Raw genomic sequence first — 16,385 nt, 5'->3', positions numbered from 1 at the left:
TATTTACAGGTCAGACTCCTTTAGGGGATTTGTTGATTACTGCTTACAGAAAATACCTCAGGAAAGGCCATCATCAACAGATCTATTACGGGTAATTTTTCAAATCTTTTTGAGAAATTTGGGAAAAATCTGTTTGTCTACTAAAATAATTACAAAGGTGGTGAACAAATATTTGCCCTTCCAAAAAAAAAATTGTTGGTTTTGCTTTCATCTGAATCGTTAGAGTTCTGGGGTCTTCTGAAGAGTATTTTAGGCTGTTTAACTTTCTTTCCTGACATTGCTTGTTATATCAGTCTCAATTCTTTTTATAACATGATGCTCAAGAGTCGAGCTCCTGGAGAAAAGCAGAGGTAGGCTGTGTGGTAAAACAGTTATACTGTTGAGTGAGGAGTTACTCGGGGGAGCAGCCCAGCACCCTGCTCCTCTTACACCCCAGAGCTCCGCAGAGGTTACATTTGTGTTGGAGAACTTGCAAGCCTCATGGGATAGTAGTGTGAGTAACAGGTTTTTTAGCTGAAGGAAGGACCTGTCAGCAGAAGGGGGATAGAAGGATTTAATACTGATTTTTCTTTTTTTAATAATTTTTTTCCCAAGTCAATGCTGTACATACTTTAACGGAAAGTATTACCAAGGACAGACAGGTCCAGAGCAGGGTTAGTTAAATCTGTGCTGCAGAAGTGAATTCCAACCAGTAGTTTTCTGTGTAGGTAAGATTTAGGAGCGTGGTTTTCCTACTGCTTTGATGAAGAAGGAGTTTTCACCAGCCTCTCTGCCGTACTGTGCTGGCAGTAGGATGCCCTGAGTTGTGACCGCTGTGTGGCCTCTGGAAGAGCAGGCGGTAACGGGGAGGAACCTGGAGGCAACCCGAGGGAGCGGGGAAGCTATAACTGGTGTGGCTTGGGTGGAAGCAAAGGCCTTTTTGGAGCAGTTACGCAGTTTTGTGTAAAGTAATGTAACTGTTAACTTGCTGATGCTCCTTTTTTTTTTTTTTTTTTTTTTCTGCTTACCTTCTCCAGTAAGGAAAAATGTTATTTTTCTGTTGTGTAACCAGTAATACTTGCTGCTAAGCTTATATGCAATTTCGGTAGTATTGAAGGCTTGTAATTTGCTACAGGCTTTCTCTGTGGAAGCGATAGAAAAATCTAAAAAGCCATTTTAATTGCTACTCAAAATCTAGACTTAACCAGTCTTCATAAGATGCATAAGCAATAGCAAATCTTTTGCAGAGCTGGTAGTACTTTGAGAATTATATTCCACATGATCAGAGGATTGAGCTCTTAATAAAGATTTACAGATAGTGGCCGATTACTTAAAGGAACATGGGTGTTAGGTGGAAAGAGACTGGATGACCTGTGTTTATCTCCTGGCCAGAGCAGGATTGCTCTGTGTGGGGTGCTCTGAACTGTCCCGTCTTGTCTTTTTTTTGATAGACGCAGGTTAAGTTCAGGTTATCTTGACCTTTTTTCTCTAGTAACGCAAATGTGAGCATGATTCATTCTTCATCTGCTTGTACCTTTTGAATATGTGTCTTTTCACGATCTTTCTGCCTGATCTCAGTTCAGCTCTTCTTTTGCTCTATTCTTGTAAAACATTCATTTAGGTCTTCCTGATCCACTTCTTGTTTTGCTTTCGATTTTTTTTATTTTTATTTTTTTTTAGCTAAAGTTCCTCTGGCTGGACAGGCATTTCTGGCACTAGTACACGTACCATCAAATGTTCCTCCAGGTGTGGCTACGTGGGAGCTGGGAAAGGCTGGCTGGGCTCTGCTCTCTGGTGTTACAATAGGAGGTTTTGATGCTGTGTTCTTTTGACCACTGTCTGGTGCGGAAATCCTGACAAATTTATTGATTAGTGCCAACTGTAGATCCCTCCTCATGTTATTACTTACTCTGCATCTCTTATACTCTTATACTCTTATATTCTGCATCTATTTTTTTTATTGTGTATTTCCAGACATCACATTTTTTCCAACTTCCCTCTAGTCATGCGGTGTTGTATTTCCATCTGTGTTTCTGATCTCCATTTTCCAATCGTTTCTTTGCCCTAGATGGGTTTTGAGCAATTCCTTTTGATTCATTAACAACTTGTAATGTGTTTGCTTCTTTTCATTCATATTCATGCATCATACGTAGCTGTTAAAAGCAGCACTAACAGGATAGGCCTAGGTTAACTTCTCCCCCTAATCAAACCACCAAAGCCAAAAGTTGTTTATATCCCTTTAATAGTTTCTATACTGAACCCAATTAATTAGACCGTGTTTAGGAAATAACTGTATCATTTTGGAAGGTGCCTCGTACAGGCTCACAGTTGCCAAGAGCATGTAGGAGGGGGACCTGTGCTGGGAGCGATGTGTCCGGAGCTTGCCAAAGTTTTGTCAGTGAATCATAAATCAGTTCCAGTTCAAGTCATTGGTTTGCCTGAGAAGTATAGGAACTGCTTAGAACTCCAAGGGCTTTGTGTTTGGGAAATTCAGGAGCAGCCTTCTGTTAGAAGGTAGGGATGTGTGAAATCCTGTCCGGCCCCTTTTCCATTGGGCTTTTTTTTTTTTTTTTCCTTTTATTTCCTTTCTTTAAAATTGATAGTGGCCCTGCTATTCCTCTGGTTGCCGTACATAGCTGCTGGTGAGAATTGCATGGCATGCTGCTCTTCCGCACCAGGTAAACAGGACTCAGTTTTTCCTTAAATATTTGAGCAGAGGAATTGCTAGCTCCAGTGAGTGTTTGGCTTAATTTCCACAGAAGGTTAGATTGCTGCTCTGTGTCTACCTGACAGCCTTTTCATGCTGACTTTTGTTCTAAGGCTACCATTCAGCCTTTGTTTTATGGCTTCTCTCGTTGCTCTTTCAGCTCAGTAAAATGCATTGATGTTTCTGAGCCTCTTGGCTCTTGAAGAGAGAAATCAAAACCCTGCGCTCTTTACTGAACAGCTAGTTTTGCAATCGCTTCTGTCCTTGCTTTAAGCCTGGACCATATAGAATATTTAACCCTCATGCCTTCGTTTTCCAGGTAAAGGCCGATGAATGAGCTTGTTTGTACTCTCTCTTCAGCACCTGGTGTGTGTGTGTGTGTATATATATATTTTTTTATTATTATTTATTATTTTTTATTCCTCCCCCCCATGATAACATTTGTGCTGTGGCACATAACCAGCGTTTTGTTCTCGGGTTCTGCTTGCAGCACCCTGACAGTCCTTTGACCAGCTAATAGGTTTATGTTGTGGGTTTCGGAATGATTCATTCCTGTGGATTGGCAGCCTTTCTGCTCTCTAGGAATAGCGTAAGTTCACTGAAGGATATGATTTCATGAGTACCTTAGGTTAAAGTCTGTGCAAACAATTGGAGCTGAGATTTTATTCTTAAATTGTGTCTATTTAGTCTTTTTATTTGGTTTTAGACTTTCAGAACAGTACCCTAGATGTTCCCTCCTGCCGTAGCTCTCCCTAAAGCTTGTTAGATTATAAGATTGAAGATCTTTTTGTCTTCTGAGGGTTTTTCGCTTGTGTACAGTAAACAGGGATGGGGCAAATTTTTGTGGCCACATTTTCTTAAAGGGAACTGAGTTTTAAATGAGGTGTTTGAGAATGTTTGCAGTTTCAATTCACTATCCCAGATGAAAATAGTCAAATTACTGTAGCGATATTAAAATGCAGTTGAAATTTAAAAAAAAAAAAAAGAAACAAAACAACAAACAACCAAAAACTCACTGATATTTTTCACTTTTAAAATTAAAAGCAATTACAAAATTTTATTCTAAAACTTTTCCCCTGTTCCCTCAGCTTACGTGACATTCCCAGGAGACTCGAGTTCTGTTGGGCACTCTCCCAGCCAACTTGCTGCCTGCCTTTAGGCTCGCCTCTTCCTCCCGTTGGGTTGGTTTGGCTTTTTCCTTGCAATTCGGAGAAAGTGGACAAATTAAGTCCTCTCAGCCATCATTTCTTAGTGTTGCACAGTACCTAGCAGAGGGGATGCATACGTCTTTTATATAATTTATACAATCAGGTGATGCAAGTAAGCAGTCAAGATTTGTATTCTCATTATGCAAGAGCCTTTTGGTTTGGTTTTCGCTTTTGTGCATCTGCCCTGTGGTTTCCATGTGATCTCATCCTAATATTTGAGTAGTGCTTGGATATGAAGTACGTAGTCTTTCCAGTGAAATTAGTATTTGCACGTTAAAGAATATGCATAAACAAGTAGACGCTGGACATATAGGATGGATTCAGGTTCAGGATCATTGTTCCAAATACTTTACTCCTTTCTAAAAATTATCTACCATGAGATAAAAATGAGATAAACCCTTTTTCTAACAATAGATAAGCTGCAGGTTGTTACTGTTTACAGAGAAATAAATGGTGGTTATCTGTGTTGAGGAGCAGAAATTATTCATTTTGCTTCTGTGTTAAATGATGTTTAGAACTTTCAGCTATAATTCAAAAATAAACACCATCACCACTAGCAAAAAAATTGGTGCTGAAATGCCTAGCTGTCCTCATTAGCAAAACTCAAACGCACAACAGTTTGAATTCAATTAAAAACAAGAAATAAGCCTGTGGCATGATACTTCCCATGTTTATTTACAAATCATTAAAAGAAGATCAGCTCAGCCTTTCCGCTTTTTCATAGGCAAGACGCCTGTTTTAAGGAGGACTGGCTTTCATGTATGGGTTGCTCCAGTTACGGGTGGATGTGTTAGCTCTTGAACTTGAGGGACGGCAGCCCGTCTAGGGCAGAGATGCTTATCCCTGTCCTGCGGGACCCCGAGTTCCCCAGGCGTGGAGAGAGCTGTGAGGCCGCGGGGCAGCCGGGCCCCTCCGGAGAACGGCTTTGCAGGCAGGGTCCGGCTGCGGAGGCTCTCTGGCAAAAGCCGCCGTGGCATTTGCGTTGCAGGGTAGAGAACAACTTTTTTCCCCTTTCTCTCTTTCATTGTTAATGTTTCTAGAAACGTGCAGAAGATGTTTGTGCCTTCAGGCCATCTCCCGTGATACGTATTAAGCAACGTACCCAATTGTAGTGATCCCACGTAGAATTTTGGCAAGTGTATACTCGAACTGTCTACTTTAGTCAAAGGTTAAATGGGAAAGGTGCAAAGCTTTCACACTCTACTGCCAGTGGTACGGTTCAGGAGAACGTATCTGAGAAATCGGAGAAGAGCCTTTAATCATATACTTAATTTAATAAGAATTTATTGTTAAGTCTGCGCTTAGAGCCCGTGCTTCTAGTACATACTTAGCAGGAGTTAGTAAACAACTGATAATACTTAACTCTGGCTACGAATGCTTTAAGTATAAATAAACCTCGCAGTCGTCTTACTGGTTTTATGTATGAATCGGGATAGATAGATGCAGGATAAAGCTTTACATGTAGCTTAGGCAGGTAGTCTTGCATAGTCAGGATCGATTCTTCTCTGCCCTTTTATGCATTTTGTTCATTTTGAAGTCCTGTGCCTTTGTAAGGTTTGGAGTGGCACCATCTTGTACCTCGTACACTTCAAGCGAACGAGCTTGGGAAGGGACGAATTAGCTGTGTTGCACGAAGAGCTCAGAAAACCCGACCCTGGTCCAAACTGTTTCACTTCAGCCAGGAAAGTGAATCGGGGTTAGAGCTGGCGAAGGGTCAGCCAGGGCTCCCACCTCTCCACCCGCCTGCCTGCATCCGTATGCACGCGCGCGACTTTCAAGTAGCGAAGCGAATTTTGCCTCGCCGCTCTGTACTCTACGTTTGAGCTCTGTGCTTCAGCAGATCTTCTGACTTCCGAACAAAACGTTTTGCAGCCTACGCTTCGAAACTCGGCGCGTAGCACGATCCGTTTGGTTATTCGACATAGCGATGAGTATAGTCAGCGTAATCCGTGCCGAGTGTGTTTGGAATCTTTCATAGTGGGTATGACTAACGATTGAATACGAACAGACCAACTACTGAATATGAACTGTCATTTCAGGTGTCTCTTTAAAAAAGTCACTGTGTCCCTTTTTTTTTACATCCAACATACTAGTGTCATGTCTGAAACCATGTGATTTATTTCCTTTAATTTAGCATGATTTTGTTCGCCGAGACCGACCACCGAGGGTACTAATAGACCTCATTCAAAGGACAAAAGATGCCGTACGTGAACTGGATAACCTTCAGTACCGGAAAATGAAGAAAATCCTTTTCCAAGAGACACGGAATGGCCCACTGACCGAGTCTCAAGAAGAGGAGGAGGTACGTTTTATTTTGTTACCTTATTTGCACTGCTACAAATAATTTTAGGGCAAGTGTCCTGCCCTTAAGGGGGCAGAACAAGCATAGCCTAGGTGAGGGTGCAATCCGTGTTGGTGAAATAACATCCCGATCAGCAGAGATATAGGGTAGGATTAGGAGTGACAGTAGCCTGTACTCGATGTTAGATGTGCATTTATTGGCAACTTTAAAACTTTGGGTTTTCAAATGGTGACCTTTCTTCTGAAAGCTTTAGGGAAGAAACTCTTTTGCAGGGAGATTCTCTGTGAGAAGAAGGTGGCTCGCAGCCTGTGTGCAGGCGGGTCTGTTGACAGTCCAAGCTTTTCAGTCTCGGAAGCCCAGTCAAGACCACTTGATTAATGTTAATATTTTTTTTCAATTACCATAACTTTATTGTAAAGTAATTGGCCTATCATGAGCTGAAAAGCAAATCGCCAAATTAGTAGGACTTACTTTTAAAAATTCTTTCATATTAAAGAAAAAAAGATTAAAGACATAAAATTCAGCTTCAGCTTAAATCTTATAATAAACAACCCACTTAATCCGTGTTTGATAAGTGACACTAACTGTGGCTTAGAGAAGGAAACCAGTCATTTTTCAATTGATGAGATTAGATGGAAATTAATGTCCTTTGGTGCAGCCACATAAATCCATGACTGGTTCTCAACAGAAAAACAGACAAGCAAATTGACGTTTGTAGTCCTTTTTTCTGCGGCATAGCAAGATAATACGCAGTGAGATGCCCAAGCTCAGCATATATTCAGGGACTTGGTTTTGAGGTTTGTTATGTCAAATGTTCCTTTAAGGCTAAACTAGAGCTCTGGTTTAAGAAATAGGCGAGCTTGGGTGTTGGGTCGGGGAGCATACAGGAGGGGAGATGCGCAGAAGGAGCAAGAACAGCAACCGCTGTGGTTAAAGCTACAGAGTGCTTCTGTTCTAACCCTCCAGCTAGCCGGCTTCTAAACCTGAGCTTAGTTGTTGCGGTGGGAGAGGGGGGATTTGTCAGATTTTTGCACGGAAACCTTCAAGCTCTGTCTACCCACGTGCGAAAAGCTGTTAGGAGAGTGACAGGGTAGGAAAGCGCAAGGGAATGTGTTTCCCACTTGACTGTTGAGCAGATCCAGGCTCAACAGAGAAGCGGGATACACGTGGTAGTAGCTGACTCCAAGATGTATCTTCTGTTCCTCCTGTCCCCACCTCTCAAAAAAGGGGGAAGAAAAGAGATTGTATCTCTAGGAATTAACACTAACGAAGCTCACGCTCTGCATGTGCACAGCATGCTCTGCACTGCGTTTTACCACTGAGCTTGTGTACTGCAAACGAAGGTTGTACGCTCGTGTGTATCACTAACTCGGCAGCGAAAGGAAAACGTAGCACTTGCTTCAGTTACTACTTCACTGGTTAACAGGAGCTGCTCAACTGTAAATGCCACGAGACGGTTCCTTTTGCTACCTTAGACTTTCTAAGGTGGAAAAGGAGCATTAGAAATCTTTAACGCTCAAAATACCACTAATGCTTTCCTCGGAGCTCTTGCAAGAAAAGTTAAGGTCATTTTGAGAAGTATTCAAGTCAGGAAGTCAATGTTAAGGTTGCATATGCAACCTCATCTCTGTCCTTTCATTAATTACATAGCCATGTCCTCATCTCAGATGCTTCATTCTGTTATTTCTTCTGCAACTTTATATAAGCATCCTGGAAATATTTTCATTCCCATGTGAACATGTTCTCTGTAAAATAGTATTATTTTGGATTTTAAGTGCCCTTACACAGGCTCTGAATGATCTGCTGATTGCTTAAAAATAATCACACGATCAAATACAAATCTGTCAAGTCTGTCAATTTTATCTTTCTGTTGGTTTCCAACCAAATGAGTACCCTGTTATTTGATTTGTAATGGCATTCTCCCAAGCCGGCTTTGGAGGCCAGGACAAACTGCGTGCAGTAGCAAGCCATTCATTTTGGTGAATCGAGGCTATTTCGGACCAAGAGCTGAAGAATATTTGGAGTTCTCTGTCCTCACTGTGAACTCCTTGCAAGCCTTTTCAGTGCCACTAATTAATTACAAAGGACTCCATAAATTCTCTCAGTCAGTCCAGATTAAGCGCATATTCTGAGGTTACTGAGCTGGTATAAGTATGCAACAAGAAAAAAGGATGCTAACTTCTGATATTTGTCTGTAGAACCAAAAATATGTCCTATATGAGGAACACTTATTTACATACGTCTAAGTAGATCACAACAGCTTTAATCACTGTAATAATGCAGGCTCTTCTGAGTCAGCTGCTTAAAGGTGAATGAAGAATTTATCTTGGCTGAAAACACAATGTTAAAGGGGTTTGTAGCTTGACAAAATGCAATTGCTGACTGCTTGGGAGATGGAGGTTAAAACCTCTACACCTGCTAAGCACCTGATAGCTATCAAACCATAAAAAAATGGGTTCATTCTTACCTCTTTCCCGATTCACAAAATGCGTGGTAGCGTACGCTGACTTGGAATGTTGTTTTCATACAAACTTAGATTGCTCTTTTTAATTATGAGACTCCGTCCGCCAGCCATCCATTATTCCTGGATGTCTCCTCTCCAAGCCAAGCGCCATGCCCAGGCTTACTGCTATGCGGGGAAAAAACTGGCTTAAGGCCTGATAATAGTAAGATTGCAGGGGAAAAGGCAAAAGGTAACTGCCCCATATGGAGCATTTCATAACCCAAGCAGCCTTGAGGAACACAGTTGCCAAAATAACGAGCAAAGAACCTTTACCTCTGCAGAGTCGCCTGTAAAACAAACTTTGGGCCCTGCAGGCAGACGCCAGGCAGGTGATCTCCTGCAGTGCTTGTAACTGATGCCCCTTGTTTTATAGGACAGTGAGCATGGATCAAACCTGAGTAGGAAGATGGACAGTCTGGGCAGCAACCATTCCATCCCAAGCATGTCCGTGAGCACAGGCAGTCAGAGCAGCAGTGTGAGCAGCATGCAGGAGGTCCTGGATGAGAGCAGCCCTGAACTGGTCATGATGCATAGTGACGAGAGCACAATTAATTCCACTTCCTCCGTTGTTCATAAGAAGGTATGTTCTCTGGTGCTCTCCATAGCTTCCCGCGGTCCCTGCTATTGCTCACGCTGGCTCACCCGCGAAGGGCCCAACGATCAGTGTGCTGTGGTCTCGTGCTGAGCCATCTGCTGAGAGCAGGAGCTGGTGGCGGGCTTGCCAGAATCAAGTTCTGTGTTTTTTCTTTAAAAGCTAAACTGCATTTAAATAACCTCGGAAAACAAAAAGAGGCCGCTGACGAAAGGTAGTAGTGTCAGTGTCTAGGCAGGGTTCACGCAGACTTGCCGCATGCCTCCTTCCGCAGCCCTGCATGTGCACTTCTTCACCTCTGCTTGTAACATCAGTCGTTGTTCCCTTGTGAATGATGGTACTGTATTACGTGGTACGGTGACAAGTGGTTGTAGCAGCTAAGCTAAGCATTTACCAGTCACGGTGTACGATTAAAATCTGCTTGCACTTGGATTTTCCTCACGAGAAGTGGAAGTGTGCAGAACCTTGGACCCTTCCCACCAGGTATGTTTTGAGTCAAATTCCACTCAACGCTCTTCTGCTCTTTTGCTGCATGTTGTGATCTGTTGCCTTTTGTTTTCTTAGTCCTAGATACCAAGCTAAAGTTGTCTCGCTGTAAGTCAGCATCTAATCTGAGATCGTTTGACTAAAATAGCTTTGGTTTGGCCTTAGCAGTGTCATTTGCTAGTGGGCAGTAAAATATAGGTTGTTTGTGTGATTGCATTTGCAAAGAGCTTCAAAGCCTATGGATACTTTTTGGCAGAGGAGCTAAAACATTACAGCAGCATGAAAAGTATGAATTTCTCATTTGTTAGGGTTACAGCAAACCCTGGTTCTAACTAACTAAATATTTGTAAGCAATTTTCCCCCCTGAAATACAGTGTTTGTGTAATTGAATGTTGAAGCGCTTATAAAAGGGAGCTCTCACGGAATTTTGTCTCCAACAACAGATTGCCTTGCATATTTAAAGATACTGGCAGATAAGTTGCATAGGTTTCAGGGGTTTACGTCTTTCTCAAATACATTTGCAGTAGCACCTTTTCAGAGAGACCCTTCTCAAAAAACAGTGTTAGGTACAAAATGGCAGCCCGAGGAACCATCCTGAACGAAGAGCGGCACAACCGATGGTATGTTCTGGGTGGTTATAGTTGGAGCTTTTGCTCATTTTGTGTAGGCTTCAGAAATGTGTATTGATTTTGATTTCACGTTGTTAAGTAGTCATATTTACGTATGCATTAAAATAGAAGTTTGATTTACACAATAGTCAGACATTATAATATTACTGACTGATCAGTGTCATTACAGCTGATGAAAACAAAATGTGAGCCGCTCCCATCAGACATAAATTGCGTTTGTGAAAGGAGGAGAGTTCCTGCTTTAAGAATAATATTTCATTTTGTAGTGATTGTATGACGCTTCTAAAGGACAAATACAGGAAGATTTCTGAGGCTCTGAATTCAGTCCTCTTAGATTTCTGCGTAGCTGTTGTTTTCTTGAGGTTAAGACATTGATTTGAGTAGAATGCATAAACATGGAAGTTTTTGTTATCTGCTTTGGAAAAACAGGGTCTCTGCTACACTTGTAACTGAAGTATTGTAAAAGAAATCACCGGAGATCCCTTAACACAGGTGTTTTCGGGTCATTTTGGAAGCACAAAACCCAGATCTGCACTGATGGTCTTTAGAAAATAGGTAAAAATTGGGTGTGATTACGGATTCTTGCAGTGGAGTAGATGCCTTCGCAATTGGCAGATGTTACCTTTCGCTGTATGTGCACATAAGGTAAATTTAGACTGTGTAGCAGGATGTATTCCAGTCTGCAGATATATTGTTTTAATTCAGTACCTGATTTTTTTTGTTCTCTGCTACTTTGGGGAACGCAATTTTAAATGGAAAACTGCTTCATGTGTACATTGTGTGTATATATAATACATGTGAAAAGACTCAGATTGGAAGAGGACATTTCAGGGGGTTTATATACACATACATCCCACTCTGTTTTCAAGGTAAAGTTCCTTATTCTGAAAATACTTCAATTTGTCTTTGTGCTTGCTTTAACTGTGTTTCTATAAACAGTGATGAAGCTGATCCGCACAACTTGGTTTTGTTCCAGCAGGTGAGAAGTAGGGAGTGCTGAGTTTGGTAGCACTCTGGAGCCTAATAGCAAACAAAATGGAAAGAACCTAGGGTTCAAGTTTAAATTAAGCTTTTGTTTTGCATTTAATCAGCCTTTAAAGGCTAAAAAGAAAATACCGATGAACATAATTAGCCAGCTGTCTCCGTTATGTGGGCATAGGGTCACATACGAGATTGTTTTGACACAGGTCAAATCAAAATGTTGTGTAAAATTATGGTATTCCACAAATGTGTTAATTAAGAACCTCCGGATGTACCAGGCTGTGTAAAGTGACCAGGACGGCAAAGTTGCCTAAACCGTTGATATTTTCTAAGGCTCAAAGTGTCAGAGGCCTTTTGATTTCTTTGGACCGCAGCCCCGGACTGTCCCGTGCAATTGTAAAATGTAGGATGAAAAAGTCTGTGCTCACGTGTGAAATATGGTTGCCAGCCTCCCGCGCTTCAGGCCGCTGCTCGGTGCGCGGAGCCCGTCTGCAGCGGCGTTTGCGCGGTGGAATTCGGGAGCAGATCTCAGGCTCTCGCTGCGTCACCTAGGCTGGGAGGAGCATCCCCATCTCCTAGCATCTCTACCGTGACCAACTACTCTGAGACGCAGGCAAAGCATAAGAAACAGGCTGCTGTAGTAAAAGCATTTGTAAACATTTTTTATTATTATTATTTTAACAGCTGCGAGCTGCTGTAACTTCCAAACATGTTTTGTGGTCGTAGAGTAAGTGAAAGGACCTGCTTCTGATCTAGTTAACTTTCACTGGCTATACTAGTTCACGATAGCCAGGATGCTTGGGTTTTGCCTGACAGAGAATAGTATTTGTAATAAATCCTCCACGAAAAGCAAGCGCAGTCTCACTCCTTCCGCAATACAAAAGCTCTGGGGCAGCAGTAGAGCTCCACGTTTCTATACCTGTGCTTAGAACGAAGGTGACTGCTACCTGTCAGCAGAGTGGAACCAGTAGAATGGCAGAAAAATCACTGGACAGGAAGAAAATAAGAGTAATAAAAAGCCCTAATTGAATGTGTAGCTTTTAATATAACTTAGTTGATAGCTGTGTTCTAAACTCCTGGGAGGAAAAAAAAATGGAATAATGTCTGTTACCCAGTCGGGAAGCCTGCATTGGGATCTCAGGCCATCCTTAGGATGAAAGACTGCGTCCTCGGGAGGATGCCTTCATCACCAGCAGATTCTTTACGGGAAATTCAGATGTCCAGCCTGGACGAGCTGCCCTGCCAGGAACTTCTCCTTGCCCCTTGGCAGGTTTCAGATTGGTGACCTCCCCCATGCAAGTTGCAGTGTGATCAGTGTAAGAGTTCTGCTTTTCTGTCGTCTCTCTTTTGAAGACAGTTAACGTAACTGTGCTTCTCCGTCCAAGGCTCATCTTACCTATGGATGCACGTTCTCGTGTCCATCTGCTGTTGGGAGCTAATTCAGTTGTTCAGCTGCACAGGTTGAGAACTGACGAGTAAATGACAGCTCTAATGCAAACCCCGTTGTATCTGAGAAAGGGGGGGGAAAAAAAGACAAAATGGGGCAGGGAGTTAAACTCCAAATACACTGTGCTTCAAAGACACGTAACCCAGATTTTAAAAGCAGATAGGTATCAATTAATTCATCTTAAAACGAGGATGAAGATTATGGCTCCCTAAGAAGATACGCATCAGTTGATGCATTGCAGGTAGTTTGTCGTCTGCTTTGTTCAACTGCAGGTGTGTGTCAGCGTGGGTACAGGTGGCTTCCCAGAAATCTCATTTTGTTGTCCTAAATGAATATGCCAAGTGGTAGGATTTAGGATGCCCCCACGTGGTATTATTTTATTTCCATAAAACTTTATAATAGTAAAAAAGGTTGTTGTCTTTTAATCCAAACAGAAAGCCCGTACGGTATGGTTTTGTTCAACTGCAATACAGAGCTGTTGCTGTTCCTTACTTCAACCTTAAAATCATCAGTACTTATGAAGATGAGACTTGGGCAATAAAAATGTCAGGAAACTCTTCTGATTAAAATCTAGTTTATAAGAAAAGGATAAAAAGAGGATGTTCATAGTTGATCATCACAAATTATTGCCCGGTGCCTGTAATGAAAACGTACTTCTGTAATAACTGTTGCAACTTGAGTTTCCAAGTCCATTAAATTAACCTGTACGCGTCGCCTGTCACTGCCGTGATTAACATGCAGCATTCCTGCCGAATTCTGTGGATGGAGAGTGCTCTGGCGTGGCGGTTCTACATGAGTTACAGCTGAGGGTGTTTTCCTACATATCAAGATTTATGGTTCATACTTGGAAAAGACGTCGTTTTTATGAGATGTAAAGAATATTTAGGTAACGGCTTCTTGAGTCTTGGCTTGCGTGTGATGACCCCTCACGTGCCTTCTGGAATCACGTCAAGCAGGTTGGTGACGTGAAGCCTTTTCTTGAAAGGCTCTTGATACTTAAACCTCTCTGTAGGTTATCGAGGCATTTAGTGCAATGTATTAAAATGAACGATGGCGCACTGTTGTTTTCCTTGCTCTTTAAATCCTTAGAAGGAAGGGGTTTGCTGCATTCCATTAAATTCCATTAAAGTCCTTACTATGGCTCAGAAATTGCCTTTCCTATTTGTCGAGGAGACTGGCAGTCCTTTCCAGTTAGCGAATCCTCTTGTGTAAACAGTGTTTGTGAAGGTTTTTATTTGGTGTGCGTGGCACAAAATGGAGCGTGCAAGTGGATGTTCCTTTTGAGGCGAAAGTTGGGGTGGTTCAGCTTCGGGCTAGGCCGGTGTGATCGGAGTTTGCAGTGCGGGTGTAGTTTCTAAATCAGCTGCCGAAGACGATGGGACTCCTTTCTCTGCTTGTGTTTTGTTAATTCTTGTGTTTGACGCTTTGTCAGTTCAAGGGTCGCTTCAGCCGTATGATAATGTTATATACTGAAAAAATGTAAATATCAAATGCGATTTATAGATCTGTCTGCCTGGTTTTGCTGGGATTAAAATCTGAGGCAAAATTCGCATTGATTTTTTTTTTTTTTCTGTAGGATTTTCTGTAGGAAAAAAAAAAATCAACTCCCATCTACCTACGGAGTTGTTTTCTGCTTGCTTCTCTAGCTTGCTTGTTCCAGGTGTCTTCTGAGCAGGTATTTTATTCACCCAGGAAGTTTTGTGGCAGCAATGTATTTGCGTGGGTGTTTTTTCCCTAGCATTTCTTGGAACAAGCTACGTCTTTCTCTAAAAACAAAAAATTATCTGATCAGCGTAATTAAGTGTTATCGGGAAGGAGTCTAGGCAGAATATCTTGAACATAAAATGAAGGTACTGTTAGCAACGTGCTGTTCGTGTCGCTGTTAAAAATGCATGGCAACGGTGTTAAGCAGCGATTCCTGAAATGTGCTGGTGTTGGGGGCAGGGGATGGGTAAAGCCCTTTTTTTCAGCGAAGAGGATGAAAAGACTGCGTGAGGTACAACGGGCATGGGACTCGAGAGAGCAAAATTCAGGTTCTTGCTCTGTAGGGTGACCTTGGGCAAGGCTCGTTGGTTTGAGCAGAAACCCATGAGCATCGTAAGATGCTCAGACAATACACCAGTGGTGCCATTTAGAAATCCAGCTGGTACCCGCTTGAATCAAGTTGTGTCTGAACAAATGTCCTGACTGCTTCTCTGTATTTCTATTTATCCAGAGGTTAACTTCCACAAGAACAATTTTGGTGGTTTTTTTTTTTTTTTGGTTACTTAGTAATCCATAATATATGTAGGAGTCCTGCCTTTTGGGTTTTTTTCCACTGGTTTTGAGAGCCTTGCACTTTAGCATCTCTTGAGTAACTGGAAGCTCCACCCGCTCTCTGATCAGGTAATACTGTAGAAATGTTTGAGAGTTTTTGTCCTGGCAAATATGGTCAGCAATTTCCAAGCCACCACCGAGCCAAATACCCCCATTTGTTGGGATCAGCCTGAAAACTGTTGATGTAGCAGATAATACAGTCAGAAGAACAAATGATTTCTTTAGTAGGAAGTTGAAGATTCTAGATGGTTGACCCCAAATGAAAGGATTTTCATGATTTCACGTGAGTTGTGATCTGAGCATGCCTGAAGTTGTATTCATAAGGCAAATACTGCAATAAACACAGAAAACGGATGGAAAGTGATATATACATTACTTTAAAAACAAGGCAATGTTTGAACGGCAGCTTTAGGGCTGAGAGATGCCCTGACCCAAACTCGACAAGTTTCTGGGCTGCTTTCGATCAGGTTTTACTTACTGAGAAACTTGAGCTGAGGTGACAGTTTTGCATTTTTGTTTCCCGCAAATCTGGAGCTAAAAGTTTGAAACAGTTTCCCGATTTGTGCCAAGATCTGAAAGGAGATAGGATTGCATGTCTTTTAGCAAGCTTTTGGGAGGAGAAAATAAAATAAAAAGAGCAGAAATCCATTTTCTGGGTTTTGTAGGTAGATGTCTGTTGTAGTAGCCATCAGTCAATGGCTACTCTTAGGTTTTTTTGTCTTACAGGTCTCTGTTTACCAGCAGCCTCTGTGGTAGTGTAACTTGCTAGATTGGGTAACTCTTCATGTCAAGTGATTTTATTTCTGGTAGCGTGGCAGCCTTTCTGAAAAACCTTTTGCCAATTAAGGTTGCATGGGCTTAGTTGGGAGTTAATGGTGGTTGCCTGCCTGATGCAGAAGCCTCAGATCCCGGATGAAGGGGTGCCAAGGACAACCACGGAGTTTTTTGTCCACTTGAAATTGGTCCTTTTGCTTGCTCAGTTGCAAAGGAATTTTCCCATTCCTTGCCCAGCTCAATTTGAAATGGAGAATGCAGTTAATTCACATTCCTGAAGGGCAATTAGATTCTGCTGTGAGCTTCTTATGTGCACTGAAATAACTAGAAGTCCCATAAAACAAGACCAGGGTGACATTCTGCCCTCTAAGAATCCACCTCTTAGATAACAGAAAGTAACCCACAGATTAATTTTCCCATATAAGAAGTAATTACAATTTCAACTTGTCATTTTAGGTGGT

At 42.0% G+C, this 16,385-nt stretch overlaps 1 protein-coding gene across 9 annotated transcripts in view; it reads left to right on the top strand.

The window, feature by feature from the left end:
• The window catches only part of TAOK3 (TAO kinase 3), a 93,999-nt gene that overhangs the window by 58,103 nt on the left and 19,511 nt on the right, over positions 1 to 16,385 (top strand). For all 9 annotated transcript variants that reach the window (XM_082325175.1, XM_082325176.1, XM_082325168.1 and 6 more), the window contains 3 exons: positions 10 to 91; positions 6,029 to 6,196; positions 9,073 to 9,279. In XM_082325175.1, coding sequence (XP_082181301.1) covers positions 10 to 91; positions 6,029 to 6,196; positions 9,073 to 9,279 — 457 coding nt within the window. The remainder of the gene's footprint in view (positions 1 to 9; positions 92 to 6,028; positions 6,197 to 9,072; positions 9,280 to 16,385) is intronic.

The sequence above is a fragment of the Platalea leucorodia genome (genome assembly GCF_965183815.1).
Source record: "Platalea leucorodia genome assembly, chromosome: 12".
Taxonomy (NCBI): Eukaryota; Metazoa; Chordata; class Aves; order Pelecaniformes; family Threskiornithidae; genus Platalea; species Platalea leucorodia.
Note: the sequence above shows the minus strand (reverse complement) of the source record. Positions and strands in the feature narration are given on the sequence as shown.